Raw genomic sequence first — 18732 nt, 5'->3', positions numbered from 1 at the left:
AATGTTCGCCTTAGAGTAGCCCTCTGGCCATTTGCTTGGCCCTTTCAGACCACTTGTGGATGCTGAATTTGGTTGCTTCCCCTGTCATCTCTTCCTGCCTTCTCTCTGTTCTTACCCTCAACCTGGAGTGGGTCTGTAGTGAAGGCCACAGTTGGAATTGCTGGCCTTCCACAGGCTTCCCCTGGTCAGGTTACTGCCTTTAAAACCTCCAACTCTACTTTGCTGGCTATAGACTTCTTTAGTAATACCGTGTAACTGCTTCCATGTGCTTCTAAATGCAGCTTCATCTGAGTTCCTCTATCTTTTCCCTATCCTTTTCTAGGCTTGCTGGTGCAGTCCTCTGCTGGGGGATGGAATTTGGTTCACTCTCTGAACTTCTCCCAGGAACTCTTTTCTTTTCATTAACCTTTTTTTTTTCCTTATTATTAGTTTGTTCTCTTTTGTATAGCTGTGAATGTAGTACTAGACTTAGGCACCAGTATCTCCTATATGCTGTCAAAATTGTATTAAGATGTAAATTAGGATTACTGATCCACTTTGACTTCACTTCCTGTATAAAGTAGAACTTCATATTCATGGCTCATAATTTATTCTCTGAGATCATTACCAATTTTCTTCTTTAGATTACTTGCTTGTGCCTAAATTAGGTATCTGTCTGTGCTAATCAATCAAAACTCAGACACAAAAGGGACAAGCAATGCCCAGATATTCCTGAGTGAACTTAAAATCCCCTCTATTGATCAATACGTATGCAGCAAATAGCAATACCAGACTCATGATCCAATCCACAACCAAACCTTTGCTACCTTTAAGGGTAGCATCCCTTAAACCCAAGAGCTGAAAACATTACTTCCCTACCTTTGGCTTGGAGAAGCACAGATCTAAAGCATGAGCTCCAAACCCTTGTCAGAAGGAATGTAATAAATGATGGCAGATAAAGACCAAAATGGACCATCTAGTCTGTCCAGCAGAAATTCATACAATTTAGGTAAAGTACAGAGTTTACCTATACGCACAAAATTCCTTATGCAATCCAACACCAACTCCTTCCTCCCATCTTTTACCTGTCCTCTCAACCCTTTACTTGCCACTGTCCTGAGCATGCCCAAAACCTGCCAAAGTGGTGGTCTCCATTCTCTTCTGCTAATAAACCTGTTCATGCCCTACCATCTTCAACTTTAACAGTTTAGCCTTCACTGCCAAAGGAAGCATTAGCCATAATTCATCAGTACTAACACAGTTTTATTATACTTTCTCATCAGATGAATTCATGGCAAACTTTTAGGATAAATGAGCATTCTTTTGCTGTGAATGCAGAAAAATCTTCAGTAGCTGTAACTATGAACATGAATTGGCCACATATATATCAATAGCTTTGAATCCTAGAGAATTCAATGACTGATTTGTATAAGATTTGCAAAGTAGTCAGTGAAAATTCAAGAAACATAGAATATTATAGCAGATAAGGACTGTAAAGTCAACCTAGACTGCCCAATTACACCTTTCAAACTACATACTTCAGAGGCCACCCTACCTCCAACTGTATCTTTCACTTCCTTGCAACTAATGATTTGCGGTGCTTATTCCATACTTTTTTGAATTACCATACAGTTTTTGCTTGCTACCTTCCTTGGAAGGCTGTTCTATTTATCCACCGCTCTCTGTAAAGAAATATTTCCTTTACTTCTCAGTCTACATTCTTGGAGCTTCACACTGTTACCTTCTGGTTCTAGAACTATCTGCTGAAAAGGGTTTACATCTGCATTATATATATCTTTGAGATATTTTAATATTTTTATTGTATCCCCTCTTCTTTTTCCTTTTCTCTAGGGTATATGTACCTAGGTCTTTAAGTCTCATTTCATAGAACTTATGAGCAAGGATGTGCACCAATTTGGTAGCCTTTTTCTGAAGTGCATCTGCTCTTTTTTGGAGGTATAACCACAAATACTTCAGAGAAGATCTCACCAATAATTCATATAGACATATTATCCTCACGTTTTTTGTACTGTGCTTGTCTACTAGAACTATAAAACTAAGTAGTAGTAAATAGTAATCCTTCTCCCCATATACCCTAGCATTCCTCTGGCTCTTGCCGCTGCTTTGTCATATTGATTTTTGTCTTGACATTATTAAATATGATAACCCCAACCTGCTTGGTGCATATCAGTACCTTCACCCCCATCATGCACTGTTCTCTATGAATTTGAAACCCCAAATCTATAACTCTATACTTTATTTTGCATTAAAATATAACTGGAAAACTCTTGACCATTTTTCAACCATACCCAGATCACTCTTCATCTTTTCTATTCCATTTGGAGGGTCTACCCTGCTGCAGATCATTATATTATCTGACAGAAAGACAAACCCTGTCGCTTTGCAATACTACTTAGGAAAATATTTAATAGAATTGAACTGAGGACTAATCCCTGAGGTGCGTCAATAACAACCCTCCTTTCTTTGGCATAAATTTCATTAATTACTACTCCCGTTACTCATCACTCAACCAACTTCTAATCCTGTTTACTACTTTAGGATCCAACCCTAGGCAACTCAGATTATTTATGAACCTTCTGTGTGGCCCAGTTCAAAAAACAAACATACACCATACACCATATCCGATACTCACCTATGATCTAATTTTTTGGTCACCCATTCAAAGTAATTAATCAGATTTGTTTGATATGATCTCCCTGTAGTAAAATCATGCTGTCTTTTGTCCTGTATTCTGTTGGATTCACAATACTCTACTAACCTTAGTATTAAACATTAATTTACCCACCATTATCTGAGGTGACATTATCTGATCTGTAGTTAACAGCTTCCCATTCTTCTCCCACTTTTATAACGAGAGACAACATTTACCCTCTCCAGTTCTCTGGAGTCATTCATGTCTCCAAAGAGTGACTAAAAAGGACCATTAGTGAAGCTACCAGAACATCTAAAAACAGTCACGGAAGCGACTGATATGGATGTAGTGGCTGTCACAGAGATGTGGCACACGGAAACCCACTACTGGCATATACTTATATCAGTCTATAATCTATTCAGGAAGGACAGGATAGGAAGAAAGGGAGGAGTAATGGCACTACATATAAAAAAAAATAACAACTATAAATTAAAAAAAAAATAAAATAACATTATAGCAACAGATTTACAGGACTTCCAAGATAAGGAAGAGAGGTTAATCTGGAAAGAAGGAAAGGAACACCTATTTAATCTGATGTGATATATAGACCTCCATTGCAGGCAGAAGAAATGGATAGAGATTTAATGGAGAACATTCACAAAATTACTATGAAAGTTGAGGTGCTATTACTAAGTGATTTCAATCTGTCAGATGTTGATTGGGACATCTCAGCTGAGGTAACATTTACAAGCAGGGAGATCTGTTCTGTCAACTGGTAATGGAAGACACATGGGCATGGGTGATACTAGAATTGGTGCTTACTAATGGGGAGAGTGTTTCTGATGTTGAAGTGAATGAACATCCAGGATCCAGTGATCACCAGATTATGTGGTTCAATACTGGAATGCAGGCGGTGGAGCTTCATTCAAAGGCAAGTGTCCCAGACTTCAGGAAAAACAACTGTTAAAACAGGGGAGTACTTCTGGGAGATTTTGCCTAACACTGTATCCAGTTTCTCATGTTTCAGGAAGGCTGTAAACCACATCCTTTTTTTTTATGTCACTAATAGCCCTCCTCACAGTTTGCAATGCTATTACCTGACATAACCCCTACATCTCCCTCTTCTTCATAGTCTAAGCCTCCTGCAGCAGGAATGGCATATGCTTAAATACATTTTTGTTCCTTCCTTCATTTTTTTTAATCTATAAAGTTTAAAATAGGTTTTAATTAAGTCCTGGGATTGATCCAATGATTTCCTCTCCTCAGTGCAAATATAAATACATTTTCATGGTAAAAATAAGCAGCAATTTTCACATTCTCAGTTTGTAGTGGGGAGGAGAGTGAAGTGATGATTTTTTCTATAGAAGATCCGAAGATTTGGTTAAAACTCATTTGTCTTTCACCACAATAGAAGGAGAGAAAGTTCTATACAAAGTTTTCTATTTAGAGTCATAGTACAGGATTGCTAGAAGCCTGCTGATTTGTTGGGTTTTTCTTTTTATTGAGAGAGGCCTCATTTTGGGTACTTTTTACTGGCAATTTTAAAAAAGTCTTCCACAGCATCAAGAGTAAACAGCCGATCCTGTCAAAATAACAAAGGGAAATAATTAATATTATTGTTTCAATATAGCTATTCTAAGGTTTTCAAAACAAATTTGTTTCACCCTCTCATGGTAAAGCCAGGTAAAAAAATGTGCTAAGTAAAGCAACTTATAGCCAAAGTTCCTTAATCCAAAAAATCCCATTATCCAAAACAAAATCATGGATACTGGTTAAAGTCTTATGTTCATATGTTCCATTTTCTGAAAGAACTCACATCTGCCATTCTTTTATCTGTAAACTCCCATAATCCAGAACAAGCTTGGTCCCATCCATTCCAGAAATAAAATGCTTAATTGTACCAGAGATAGTTTCAGGGATAAGACTTTTTGTAAAAGAAAAAAAACACACTACAATCCACCTAAAGTATCATATTCTACTAGCTTAGTTAAGCTTGTCAAAATCAGTCTATAATTGAACTTTAAAAAAAAAAATCCACAACTATGAAACTTCATTCTCCACTATACCCCATAGATATGAATGGCAGATGTGCAGCAGTAGCACTAGCTTGGTGTAAAATTACTTCTGCCTCAGGCAGGAGTACATATTTTAGGGTTTGAGAGCTCTGGGAGTTAAATAAAAGGCAAAGAGGTACTTGGGGAGCATTAGTAGAGGATATATGATGGTTCTTTTTCCTTCACACCCCACATTTTAGCCCATTCTGAATGCCTATTTTTTGGCTGAATACTTTCATGACAGTTGCTATTTATCAAAATTCTTATTAGTGCTTGCAACTGGCCCAATAGAGGCAAAATTAATTTGGGTGTAACGTGAACGCCATCTTTACACCAACATGTAATAAAACCATTATGCTTGTGTTAATATAAAAGAAATATATCTTTCAAATTCATGCTCTCTATCTAACTATCCCAGAAATGAATTAGGGTGCAAAATGCACAACTTTCAGGGTGGTCTTCTAGAATAATTTGTGCCAAGTGCATTTCAAGCCATATAAGGGACAGTTAAATGTGCATTATCTTAGTCACAGTTACCATGTTGTTTTTTTTAAGTTAATCTGGACCATTGCAGACTAATTTTTAAAACAAGCGCAGGGGCCCATACATGCGCATATCGGCGCACGAGCGGTGATACGCTGCAATTTTAAATTGTGCACGCACATGTTTTAAAATACACCTCCTGCGCTGAAGTATGCACTTAATCTTAAGAGACTGTGTGAGAAAATGTACTTCACACATCATTCCTAAGACTTAGGAATGATGTGTGAAGTACATTTTCTTTGCCGGCTTTTACGTGCATACATAGGCACATTTTATAACATGTTCGCGTGAGAGACAACCCTGTTTCTCCAATGAATCCACCAGTTTTCCAGTTACTATCGAGGTCTTCAAGACCCCTATGGTTCTTCATCCTGCACGCCCCCCTGTTGACCCAGAACCCTCATCCTGTCCTGTAAGCCCTGAAACTCGAGATCTACAGACATGCTCCTCATCTGGAGCAGCAGTAAAGTTACGCGGATAATAAGTTGACGCGTGTCGCAGTCTCTGGTTTAAAAATAGAGTTACAAGTTTAACTGTTGGCCCCACCCCAGAACACCCATGCTCTAAGCATGCCTCACCCCCTTATTTTTTTACGCACGCACAAGTATATACGCATGTACTTTACAGCTTTTTAAAATCAACATTATTCACATGCGGCCCACATACATGCATATGTGGTTATTTTTGTATGAGCAATGCTTTTAAAATCAACCTCATAATCTAGAAAATAAAGCTTAACATGCTTTTTTTCTGCATAAAGATACAAGGTATACCTATGAAAAAAACTGGAAAGAATCTTGGGTTTCCAAAAACATTTGCTCTGCAATACACATTCTGTACTCACTGTGTATTTTCCATGTGCAGCCAAACAGATAGCTTAACTCAGTCTTTACTTCAGAGGCACAGGTGGCTGCTTCTTTAATTCCAAACTTTATTAAAAGGTAAAGCAGAGTTGCTTACCTGTAACAGGTGTTCTCCGAGGGCAGCAGGATGCTAGTCTTCACACGTGGGTGACATCATTAGATGGAGCCCCAGAGTGAAAAACGTATATCAAAGTTTCTAGAACTTTGACTAGGCACACTGAGCATGCCCAGCATGCCCTATTCTATGCATCCACGGGGGGTCTTCCTTCAGTCTCATAACATAGAATTATGATTAAAATAAAAAACAGGAGAAACTGAAATTCACGGAGAGCGGGCAAGTTTCATGAGGACCAACATCCTGCTGTCCTCGGAGAACACCTGTTACAGGTAAGCAACTCTGCTTTCTCCGAAGACAAGCAGTATGCTAGTCGTTACACGTGGTTGAATCCCTAGCTACAGGATGCTCCCCAAAACAAAAAGGGGACCAACAGGCACAACAAAACCAGTGCTGTTGGAGAGAGGGAGACAGCCTGAACCCAAACAAAGGGCCCTAGGCAGGGAGAGTTGGGTTCTACACCTCAAGCAGGTTCTAACCTACTGTTGCATCGGCCATCCCTATCCAGACAGTAATGGGATGTGAATGAGTGGAGAGAACTCAACTTCACAGTCTTGCAGATCTCCTCCCTGGAAAATGCTTGCAAGTGGGCCACCAACACCGTCATGACTCTCACAGAATGAGACTGGACATGGCCCCCAAGATGCAGTCCTGCCTGGGCATAACATAAGGCGATGCAATCTGCTAGCCAATTGGATATTGTCTGTTTGGCAATGGCAACACTAAACCTATTCTTATCAAAAGAAACAAAAAGTTGGGTAGACTGTCTATGGGCTTCTGTCCGCTCCACAGAGAAGGTTAAGGCTCGCTTGCAGTCCAAACTGTGCAGTGCTCATTTGCCTTGGTGCGAATGGGGCCTGGGAAAGAAAACTGGCAGGACGATTGACTGGTTAAGATGGAAATCTGTCACCAACTTAGGCAGGAACCTAGGGTGCATACGCAAAACCACCCTATTGTGATAAAATTCAGTATAAGGTAGATAAGTCACTAAGGCCTGAAGCATGCTGATCCTGCATGCTGAATTGACCTCCAGCAAAAATATGAGCTTTCAGGTCAGGTACTTAAGGACACAGGTGCGCAGAGGCTCAAAAGAAGCTTTCATCAACTGAGCTAACACCATGTTGAGATCCCAAGACACAGCGGGAGTCCTTAGGAGAGACTTCAATTGAAGCAGGCCCCACATGAAACATACAGCTATAGGCTGTACAGAGGTGAGCAAACCATCTATACTGTGGTGGTATGAACCAACTGCACTGAGATGAATAACAGAGTTGGTTTTTAAGCCAGCCTCCGATAGGTGTAGAAGGTAATCAAGCAGTTTTTGAGTGGGGCATCCAAATGGCAGATGAAATTTAATGAGGACAAGTGCAAGCTGTTGCATATAGGGAAAAATAACCCATGCTGTAGTTACATGATGTTAGGTTCCATATTAGGAGCTACTACCCAGGAAAAAGATTTAGGCATCATAGTGGATAATACTTTGAAATTGTCGGCTCAGTGTGCTGTAGCAGTCAAAAAAGCAAACAGAATGTTAGGAATTACTAGGAAGGGAATGGTTAACAAAACAGAAAATGTCATAATGCCTCTGTATCACTCCATGGTGAGACCGCACCTTGAATTCTGTGTACAATTCTGGTCACCGTGTCTCAAAAAAAATATAGTTGCCATAGAGATGGTACAGAGAAGGGCAACCAAAATGATAAAGGGGATGGAACAACTCCCCTATGAGGAAAGGCTGAAGAGGTTAGGGCTGTTCAGCTTGTAGAAGCAATGGCTGAAGGGGGATATGATAGAGGTCTTTAAAATCATGAGAGGTCTTGAACAAGTAGATGTGAATCGGTTATTTACACTTTTGGATAATAGAAGGACTAGGGGGCATTCCATGAAGTTAGCAAATAGCACATTTAAGACTAATCGGAGAAAATTATTTTTCACTCAACGCACAATTAAGCTCTGGAATTTGTTGCCAGAGGATGTGGTTAATGCTAGTTAGTGTAGCTAGGTTCAAAAAAGGTTTGGACAAGTTCTTGGAGGAGAAGTCCATTAACTGCTATTAATAAAGTTGACTTAGGGAATGGCCTCTGCTATTACTGGCATCAGTAGCATGGGATCTTCTTGATATTTGGGTACTTGCCAGGTTCTTGTGGTCTGATTTGGCCTCTGTTGGAAACAGGACGCTGGGCTTGATGGACCCTTGGTCTGACCCAGCATTGCAATTTCTTATGTTCTCTTAGCATCCAGGCTATGAGCAACAGGGTCTGGAGGTTGGCATGCTACAGTCTGCCTTGGTCTTGCATGATGAGATCTGGGGAAGACCCCAGACTGATCAGTCTCTGGATTGACAACTCCCGAAAAAGTAGAAACCAGACCTGTCTCGGCCAGTGAGGGGCTATGAGAATCATAGTTCCTTTGTCCTCATGAAGCTTCAAGAGAGTCTTCATCGCTAAGGGAATCAGAGAATATGCATACAGAAGACCCTTGCCCCAATGATGGGCGAGGGTGTCCAAGGCTATTTTGCCTTCTGTCCTGTGCATAGAGCAGAAACGAGGTGCCATTCTGTTGCAGGGGCCGTGAACAGATCTAGGTCCAGGCTCCCCAGAGGTGGAATATCTGATTTGCTACCCTCTGGAGTCCAGGGACCACTCGTGAGATGTGAAGGTTCAGCTCAATCTGTCTACTACTACGTTCTCCGTGGTACATGGTCCTGAGCACCAACCCATGGGACATGGCCCATGACCAAATCTGGACTGCTTTCTGACACAGGAGGTTCAATCCCGGGCCTCCTTGCTTGTTGACATACCACATGGCAACCTGGACAGATGATCTCTGAAAGCCACAGCGCATACCTGATTACCCAAAGCTCCAGGAAGTTGATTTGACAAAAATGCTCCTAAGCAGACCAAAGACCCTAAGTACCGAGCCCATCTACATGAGCTCCCCACCCCAGGGAAGATGCATCCAGGGAGGACAGCATGTATTTAGTATGGCTAATTCATCCTGCTATCTATATCAAACATTGAGGTCAATATTCAAAGCTGGCCTTTTAAGTAATTTAGCAAGATATAACTTATCCAGCTAAGTTACAAGGCATATTCAGTGGTATGGCTAAGCCGCTGAATATACACATATATATTCATGCTTACCTGTGTAAGTTATAACCGACTAAGGGGGTCATTTATCAAAAGGCGCTAAGGCATTTTCGCATGCGTTAAGGGCTTATCGCATGCACCTTTGCCTGGCCATGATGTCATCTCCCTAGATAGGTATTTGTATCCCTATGGCAGGCCCACCTACTAACTAACTAACTAACTAACTCTCTCTCTCAGTGGTTGAATGCAGGAAATACAACAGGTCTGGCTCCTATCGCAAAGTCTGATAATGTTATCGCAATTTGCACTAACTTAGCTCTTCACACAGGTAATTAGTGCAAATTGTGATAAACTGAATATTTGCATAGACCACGCCCCTTTTGCTATCGCATGCGATACTTACTGCATTTTGATAAATCCAGGCCTATGTTTAGACCTGCTCTATGGCACGTCTAACTTAGTTGTACAACTTATGAGGCTAAGACTGAATATCGGTAGTTAGCTGCATAACTTATACAGCCAACTTGCTCCATCCTGATCAGCCCACTACACACCTTCAAGTTATGCGGTAACTTATGCAGCTAAGCAGCAGCCATTGAAAGTAGGTGCATATTCAGTGGCCTCTGCTTAGCCACATAAGTTATACTTATCTGGCTAAATAGCACTGAACACGCTTTGAATATTGGCTTCATTGTTCATGTTTTGCAAACTTGCTTTTTCTATTGATAAGCAGGACTGAATTAGCCATTACATACGAGGTGTTTGAAACTGAGGGTTGAGGTGGTTCATTTACTGAATAAGCAACCCAGACCCCAGACTACTGCGTGAACAAGCAACGGAAAACTGCTTGTCCGAATTTACTGCCATTGTTTGAGAGATTGCCCAAGCAGTAATGGAACACAAAGGTTTGTATTGATGACCATGTTGCAGCTTTGCACACCTCTTCAAGGTGATATGACTCATAGATAAGCCACTAAAGCAACCATGGCCCTAACTTGATGAGCCTTGATGGTGTCTGTTCTTTGAAGGCTTGCTAATCTATAGTAGTGCGAAATGCAGTCTCTAGCCAGTTAGACAATGTATGTTTGACTACTACTACTTCGCTCAATTGGTTGGGATTGTAAGAGTCAAATAGTTGAGAAGCCTGACGATGTGGCTATGATGTTCTCTTTCAGTAAGCCAAAGCCTTTTTATAGTCTAAGGTATAAAGGGATTTTTTGCCTTCATGTGCGTGTGGATTCTGGAAGAAAATATATAACATAATGGCTTGATTATAATGACAAGCTGATACTACCTTTGTTGGAAACTGGGTGGCTGCAAAGCACCATCGTATTTGAAAGAATTGTGTATAATGTAGATAATAAACTAAAGCCTGAAGCTCACTGACTGTATTAGCTGATGTTATCACTACCAGGAATATTGCTATCCATGTTTAAAATCTGAGAAAAACAAATTCCAATAGTTCATACGGTGGCTTTATCAGTTGTGTCAGAACCACATTTAGATCCCAGGAAGCAGGTGCTTTTATGACTGGAGGTTTAGTATGCCATAAGCCTCTCATGAATTTGGATACTAACAGATGAGTTGATCTAGGCTTATCCTCAATTTCAGCATGGTAAGTCACTATGGTACTGAGATGCCAAAACCTGTAGCAGAAAGAGTGAGCAAATAGTTCAATACATTTTTAGGTTTGCATGCGAACAAATCCAAGGTATTGTGTTGATACCATATGGAGAATCTTTTCCATTTAAAACCATAAGCTGCTATGGTTAATGGTTTTCTGGCTGACACTAGAATGTTCTCAACTTCCTTGGGTAAAGACAATACAGCAATTATTCAACACTCAACATCCAAGCTTTCAAGTTGAGTGAGGGAGGATTTAGATGAAATAGGCTTCCCTCTTCTTGAGTTAAGGATGGATCTGATTCAAGAGGGATCGAAGGACTGCTGGACAGCTATCCTAGATATATGAACCAAACTTGTCTGGGCAATATTGGAGCTATGAGAATCAGATGGGCCCAGTCTTTTGAGCATCTTTTGCACTGTTCTGGCTATTAATGGAATTGATGGAGAAGCATACATGAGAACAGCATTCCAAGTGAGCAGAAAAGCATCCTGAGTTGATCTGAGTTCACGGGGAAAAATGGAACAAGACTTTTCCATTTTTTTTGTTTTACTCTAATTCTAAAACAGGTTAATTGCTAGAAGTCCCCATAGTCTGAATAGTTTGTCAGCTGCTGACTTCTGCAGAGACTATTCAAGTGGTTGACAAAAACCTCTGCTGAAGCAATCTGTGAATGTGTTAGAAATCCCTGGAAGGTAGGTCGATTGCAGGACAGCTCAATGTCTGCATGCTCACTCCCATATCTTTATAGCTTCTTGGCAAAGAGTCCATGACCCTGTGCTCCCTTGTTTGTTCACACAGAACATGGCTACTTGGTTGTCAGTTTGAATGAAAATGATCTTCTCTTGCAGGAAGCAAGTGAATGTTATTAGAACATACTTTATCATTCTCAATTCTTGGAGGATGATTTAAAACTGTCTTTGTATGAATGACCACGTTCCTTGAGTTGGAAAAGGTTCTGTGTAGGTCCTCCCCAACCTTTTGTAGAAGAATCCATCATCAATTTAACTTGGTGAGGAAGTAGACAGAGTGGAGATCCCTCCTGAAGGATGTAGGAATCTATTTATTTATTTATGACTTTTATATACCGAGGTTCAATTAACAAGATTAATTATCACTTCGGTTTACATTATAACAGCAAACATAACAGAGACAAGTCTTGTTTTACAATGAACAGGGTGGAATAACCTGGATAAATAACAATGAACAGGGTAGAATAACCTGAAAAAACATAAAATAGGTGCAGAAAGTATAGAAAATTGGGACTGTGTAACTTGGGCAAAAGCAGGGAAATTAAATGGGGGGTGACTATAAAGGCAACAAGTTATTAACAAGAATAATCTAGCCACCACTGTAGATCCAGTTTCATTTGCTTTAAAATTCTCACGCTAGTTGTCAAGGGTTAAGTGAGCTGGTCCCATTGGGAACAGAGACCCCACTGCAGATGGCGGGTTAGTGAAACTACATGAATTGCTGCCTTCATGTGGCCCAGAACGACTAGAACTTTGACCATTGACTGATCCATAGTCAAGAGTTTGTGCACAAGGGGTCTGATTATATTTGCCTGGTTTGACTGTAGAATAGTTCCTGTAATGAATCTATCCATGCTCCAATGAATTTGATTTTCCAGGAGGAAATCAGAGTTGATTTCTCGAAATTCACTAGGAATCCTAGCAACTATAGCAGTTCTATCAACTTTTGCAGGGAGATTAGTATACCTTACTCAGAGTTGACTTTCAAAAGACAGTCACCCAGTCAGGGAAGATTTGGATGCTCTAACACAGCAGATGCCCTTGCTACTAGAGCCAGGCATTTGCTGAAGACCCTCAGAGCTGCTTAAAGGCCAAAGGAGAGCACTCTGTACTAACAGTGGAAAGAGTCCACCATAAATTACAGGTAACGGAAATGGGAGGGATGGATGGGAATATGCAAGTAAGCATTTTTTAGATTCAAAATGCACATCCACACCCTCTTCTGGATAACAGGGAGAATTGTGTGGAGGTAATTCATTTTGAATTTCTCCCAGAGTATATGGTTGTTCAGGCTTCTAAAATTCAGGATGGGTCTCAGTCCCCTGGCTTTCTAGGGAACAAGGAAGTAGCAAGAGTAGAACCCCTGACCATGGTGATGAGGAGGAACAGGCTGTCACCCCCTGTTTGAGCAGTGATTCCATGTCCAGGAGGAGTTGCATTGAGTGAGACAGATCCGGATTGAAGGCTGAGCAATGAGGAAGTGTGGACAGCTGGGAGAAATGCAAGCAGTATCCAGACTCCATAATCTTGAGAACCCAGTGATCTTTGGTGATCATGCATCACTCCTTCAGGAAGTACAGGAATCTTCAGGTGAGGATGAGTGTTGCGTTTGAAAGGTGGTCAAAATTTTGCTCCAGGCTAAAGCTGGTTGTTTTTGGTTGACTATGCTCATGCCGTCTGGCATGAGTTGGAAGTTATTTCTGTTACGGAAGCTAAGGTGGCATCCGGTATCATTGATATTGCTGGAAAGGACATCTCAGAAATATGGTCTTTTTTTAGAGTAATAAGGGCACCTTGCAGAAGACTTGTTGTTACTGTCCTTTGGAGAGGGACTGGACTATCAAATGCTGTTCCTTTATTTGAGCAACCATTTTCAAAAAAGGTAATCACCTAAGCATGGGACGTCTGCCAAACTGTCATGGACATCATTGCATAGGCTACTGGCTCTCAACCAAGCCGTAACATGTGCTCCCATGGATGCTGCCCAAGTGCATGCTGTAGTAAGAAACACTTCGTAGATGGACTGAAGAAGGCATATACTCTTTTCTGTATCTAAGACAGTCAGAGGGTATGAGACTTCACCTTCAATGGGTAGAAAAAAAGGTTTCAGCTTTTGTATACAATTGTTTTAAGTAATGAACCATGTAGAATTAGTGAGTGAAGATTTGTGTATTAGGTATAAAGCTTTGGAAAACCTTTTAACAAAATTGTCCAGTAGCCTAGGATCCTTCCCGTTTGGAGTATATCCGTGTTTTATTTGCTCTTTTAAGAGCCGATTCCACAACTGATTGGTGGGATAACTGTACATTGTAAACCCCCGATATTTTTGGACTCTTTACTTAAGATCTAATTTGGTTGCTAATGGGGCACAGAAAACAGGATTTTCCCACATTCTGGTTTGTAATTCTTTCAGGATACTACGGGTAGAGATTGCTGCTGGCTCCACCAGTGTGTCCAGAATTTGGTGGAGACCAAAGACATTCGTGTGAGGATTTTTGTCCTTATGCACATTAACTCTGAGTGTTTTTCCCAGCTTGCCCAGAAATCTAAAAGAAAAATCTTCTGATGGAGACAATGATTCTGGAGGGTCACAAGGGATCCCTGTTGACCCCTCTTGAGACTAGAGAAGAGGGAACATTGATCCAGAAGTGGGAATACTGATTATTCCTCAGTCACCCTCCAATGATGAAAAAGGTTACTGAGGAGGGGGTCCTTGGTTGCCTCAGAGGGATATACTCCTGGTGGACATCCTCTGACTGGCTGGACTCTGCTGCAAGCAAATGCTTTGGACTAGAACCACCTCACAAGAGTTCTGCTGGACTATCTATACTGGGACTCCTTATCGTAGGAGTAAATCTGATAGCCTGGAAAAAAAGAGGTTGGAAGATAAGCCATGTATCCTTAGCAACTACAGAGGTTAAAGAAATTCTTTATCAGCTCAGTTATCTGGTCGAAGGCTAACGTTCCCTTTGTCCTGGTGTGGGCAGTGAACTATCCTCTCCCAATACAAAATTGAATCTTGCACATCTGAGCTGTGTAAAATGTGAACTGGCAGCTGACTGAATGTGAAAGATACCAGAAAACAAATGGGCTCTGGGTCTTCAAGCATAGCCCTTGTTCCATTAATTTTGTTGGTGTAAGGTCTCTAGTAATTGATGGGAGTGGGGATATTATATCCCCATCTGCCCCAGTCAAAATATGCAGGTCTGCATATAGCTGTGCTGGAAGCAGTGTAGCACAATGCAATGATGATGAAGCAACCTACCCCAATGGTAAAGGTGTTGAGGACCATGCATTTCACTCTCATTGAATGTATTGAGGATTTACACATCGATAGTACCAATGCGCTGTACGTCGACAGTGGCAGTGCTGATGCACCCAAGACTGTGCACCAGCGATTCCACACAGTGGCACCTCTTCTTCAATGCTTGTCACTTACTCGAGCCTGAGAATTCAGCCTGTTCTGTTGATCGGGGAGATACCTCTGAGGAGCTCCTGCTTAACTCAATTTCTGGGAACAGAGACAGGGCTGTGCTTCGGGAGGAGGACAGACTGCAGCTTCTGAGAGACTTGCACAGTTTTTCCATTTTCCAGGCCCTTGATCTCTGGGTATCCATCCAAAAAGTAACAGTTGGCTTAGTCGTGATCCAGTCCCAGGTAGAGGTAGGAGAATTCATGACCATCAATGGACATTCGTCTACCAAAAATACAGTACTTGAATCAGCTTACCGTGGATTTTTTCTTACTTGACTTGGAAAGGAAGAAAATGTTCTTAATTTTCATTTCTGTTTTGGATAGCACTGAAAAGTGCTGTTTGGGGTCTGCTGAGGCAGCCAGGCAATTTTAAAAAAATAAATTTAAGCTAGTCTCAGAAAAACAGAGAAAGGTTCATGTCCATACTGGTGCTTGGATGAAAATAGACTGAGGGAGCTCATGAGGCAATGCCAGAGTAAGAATTCCTATACATGCCGCCGGATGATGTCACCCACATGTAAGCTAATTCAGCCCTGCTTATCGATGGAAAATAGAGGAAAATTGGTTCTTACCTGCTAATTTTCATTCCTGTAATACCACAGATCAGTCCAGACCAGTGGGTTATTCATTCCGTCCAGCAGATGGAGTCAGAGAACAAAACTTTGAGGCATTGCTCAGTATTAACCTGTACCCAAGCCAAGATACTTTATAAACCCCTTCACACAGACATAGGAACTAAAGCGTAGATACCCCTGAACTATAAACCTTATTCATCAAGAACCAAACAAGACAAGGAAGTGAATCCCATAACTACTTCTAAGAGAAAAATTCTTTATTAAACAGAAAAATTTTGTACTAAGCAGCAAAACTTGGCAGAAAATGTTGAGATTACTTACCTGATAATCTCGTTTTCCTTAGTGTAGACAGATGGACTCAGAACAAGTGGGTATAGTGTGCTCGTGCTAGCAGTTGGAGACGGATCTGACGTCAGCACGGGTACATATACCCCCACAGGAAGTGAGGCAATTCAGTAATCTTCCTTGCAAAAGCTGTTATGGATAGATGTGTACTGACGATCAATGAAATAGTGAAACAGGATTCCCCTGACCGATTGATAGGAGCTGGAGACCGCCAGCATTCCCAACCGGAAGGCGTCGACACCTGGCAAAAGGGACGCTCTTATGTAAGAAAATGACATGGCTTACCTTGAATCGGTGAAACCCATGTATACTGGCAGCTGGGCGGGATGCTGAGTCCATCTGTCTACACTAAGGAAAACGAGATTATCAGGTAAGTAATCTCAACATTTCCTAGCGTGTAGCCAGATGGACTCAGAACAAGTGGGATGTACAAAAGCTTTACTCCCGGACTGGGTGGGAGGCTGCCTGAGGACCGCGTAGGACTGCCCTTGCAAATGCTGTGTCCTCCCTGGCCTGGACATCCAGACGGTAGAACCTGGAGAAGGTATGGAGGGAGGACCATGTCGCCGCTTTACATATTTCTGCGGGTGACAGCATCCTAGATTCTGCCCAAGATGCTGCTTGGGCTCTGGTAGAATGAGCCTTGACTTGCAGAGGTGGTGACTTCCCGGCCTCTACGTAGGCCGCTCTGATAACTTATTTGATCCAGCGGGCGATGGTGGGCCGTGAGGCCGCTTCTCCTTGTTTCTTCCCGCTGTGAAGGACGAACAGATGGTCCGTCTTTCATACTGCTTCTGTCATTTCCAGGTATCTGGGCAGTAATCTGCCGATGTCGAGATGGCGTAGCAAACGTCCTTCTTCTGATTTCTTCAAACCCGCCGTGGTAGGCAAGGATATGGTTTGGTTGAGGTGAAATTGTGAGACTACCTTGGGCAAGAAGGATGGAACCGGGCGAAGATGGATAGCCTCTGGAGTGATTCTAAGAAAGGGATCACGGCAGGATAGTGCTTGTAGTTCCGAAATGCGGCGTGCTGAACACACAGCCAGCAAGAACACCATCTTCAAAGTTAGAGAACGGAGAGACAGGCCCCGAAGGGGTCTGAAGGTGGATCCCGTGAGGAAATCCAAAACTATGTTGAGGTTCCACAGGGGCACTGGCCACTTCAGTGGCGGACGAATGTGCTCGACTCCTTTCAGGAAGCGGGAAACATCTGGGTGCGTGGCAATAGTCTTGCCATCCCTCCGGGGACCGTAGCAAGACAGCGCAGCCACCTGGACCTTGATGGAGCTGAGGGAGAGACCCTTCTGAAGCCCATCCTGCAGGAAATCCAAAACAATAGGGATTGTGGTCGCATGTGGATTGGTGCCATGAGTGTCGCACCAGGCTTCAAATACTCTCCAGATCCTTACGTAGGTGAGGGAAGTGGAAAACTTGCGAGCTCGGAGGAGTGTATCTATCACCGGCTCCGAGTAACCTCTTTTCTTCAGCCTAGCCCTCTCAATGGCCAGACCGTAAGAGAGAATTGAGCCGGATCCTCGTGGAGAATGGGACCCTGACATAGCAGGTCCCTGAGAGGAGGCAGGGGAAGGGGCTCCCCTGCCAGTAGTCTTCTCATGTCTGCGTACCAGGGTCTTCTTGGCCAATCTGGTGCCACTAGAAGAACTAGGCCCCGGTGCTTCTGAATCTTGTGGATGAGGGTGCCCAGCAGGGGCCACGGAGGAAAAGCGTATAGCAGGGTCCCTGGAGGCCATGGCTGAACCAAGGCGTCGATCCCGTGAGAGAACGGATCTCGCTTGCGGCTGAAGTATCTGGGTACTTGAGCATTGGACCTGTCTGCTAGTAAGTCCATGTCCGGGATCCCCCAGTGATCCACAATCATCTGGAAGGCTGTGGGCGACAGCTGCCATTCCCCCAGATTTAGGCTTTCTCTGCTGAGGAAGTCTGCCGTGGTGTTGTCCCTCCCGGCAATGTGGATGGCGGAGATGTCCTGAAGATTCGCCTCTGCCCAAGCCATCAGCGGGGCTATCTCTAGGGATACCTGTCGACTTCTGGTTCCGCCCTGACGGTTGATGTATGCCACCGTGGTGGCGTTGTCGGACATCACTCTGACTGCCCGGTTCCGCAGTCTGTGAGCAAATTGCAGGCAGGCTAACCGGACTGCCCGTGCCTCTAGACAGTTGATGTTCCACCCTGACTCTTCTCTGTTCCACCGCCCTTGTGCGGTGAGTTCTTCGCAGTGTGCTCCCCATCCGCTCAGACTGGCATCTGTGGTGAGCAGAGTCCACGTGGGGGAGGACATCTTCGACCCCCTGCTCGTGTGGTTGGACTGCAACCACCACTGTAACTGGGTCCGCACTCTGGCTGGCAGAGGTAGATGCACGGAGTAATTCCGGAAGCGAGGGCTCCAGCGAGAGAGCAGGGAGCGTTGTAGAGGTCTCATATGGGCCCTTGCCCAGGGTATCACTTTCAGGGTGGATGCCATGAGGCCGAGAACCTGCAGATAATCCCAAGCTATGGGCTGGTTGGCTCCCATCAAGGACCGGAGACGCGTCTGAAGTTTTAACCTTCTCTTGGTGGTGAGACTGACTTCGTCTGCCTGGGTGTCGAACTGGACTCCCAGGTATTCCAGTGATTGGAAGGCTGTAGGCAACTCTTGTTTAGGTTG

The 18732-nt window shown here is 42.8% G+C and overlaps 1 protein-coding gene across 1 annotated transcript in view; it reads right to left on the bottom strand.

Moving 5' to 3' along the window:
• Positions 1 to 344: 344 nt before the first annotated feature.
• MREG (melanoregulin) overlaps positions 345 to 18732 on the bottom strand; it is a 65595-nt gene continuing 47207 nt past the window's right edge. The window contains exon 5 of the mRNA XM_029606112.1: positions 345 to 4214. Coding sequence (XP_029461972.1) covers positions 4146 to 4214 — 69 coding nt within the window. The 3' untranslated portion in view covers positions 345 to 4145. The remainder of the gene's footprint in view (positions 4215 to 18732) is intronic.

The sequence above is a fragment of the Rhinatrema bivittatum genome, chromosome 6 (assembly GCF_901001135.1).
Source record: "Rhinatrema bivittatum chromosome 6, aRhiBiv1.1, whole genome shotgun sequence".
NCBI classification, from domain to species: Eukaryota; Metazoa; Chordata; class Amphibia; order Gymnophiona; family Rhinatrematidae; genus Rhinatrema; species Rhinatrema bivittatum.
Note: the sequence above shows the minus strand (reverse complement) of the source record. Positions and strands in the feature narration are given on the sequence as shown.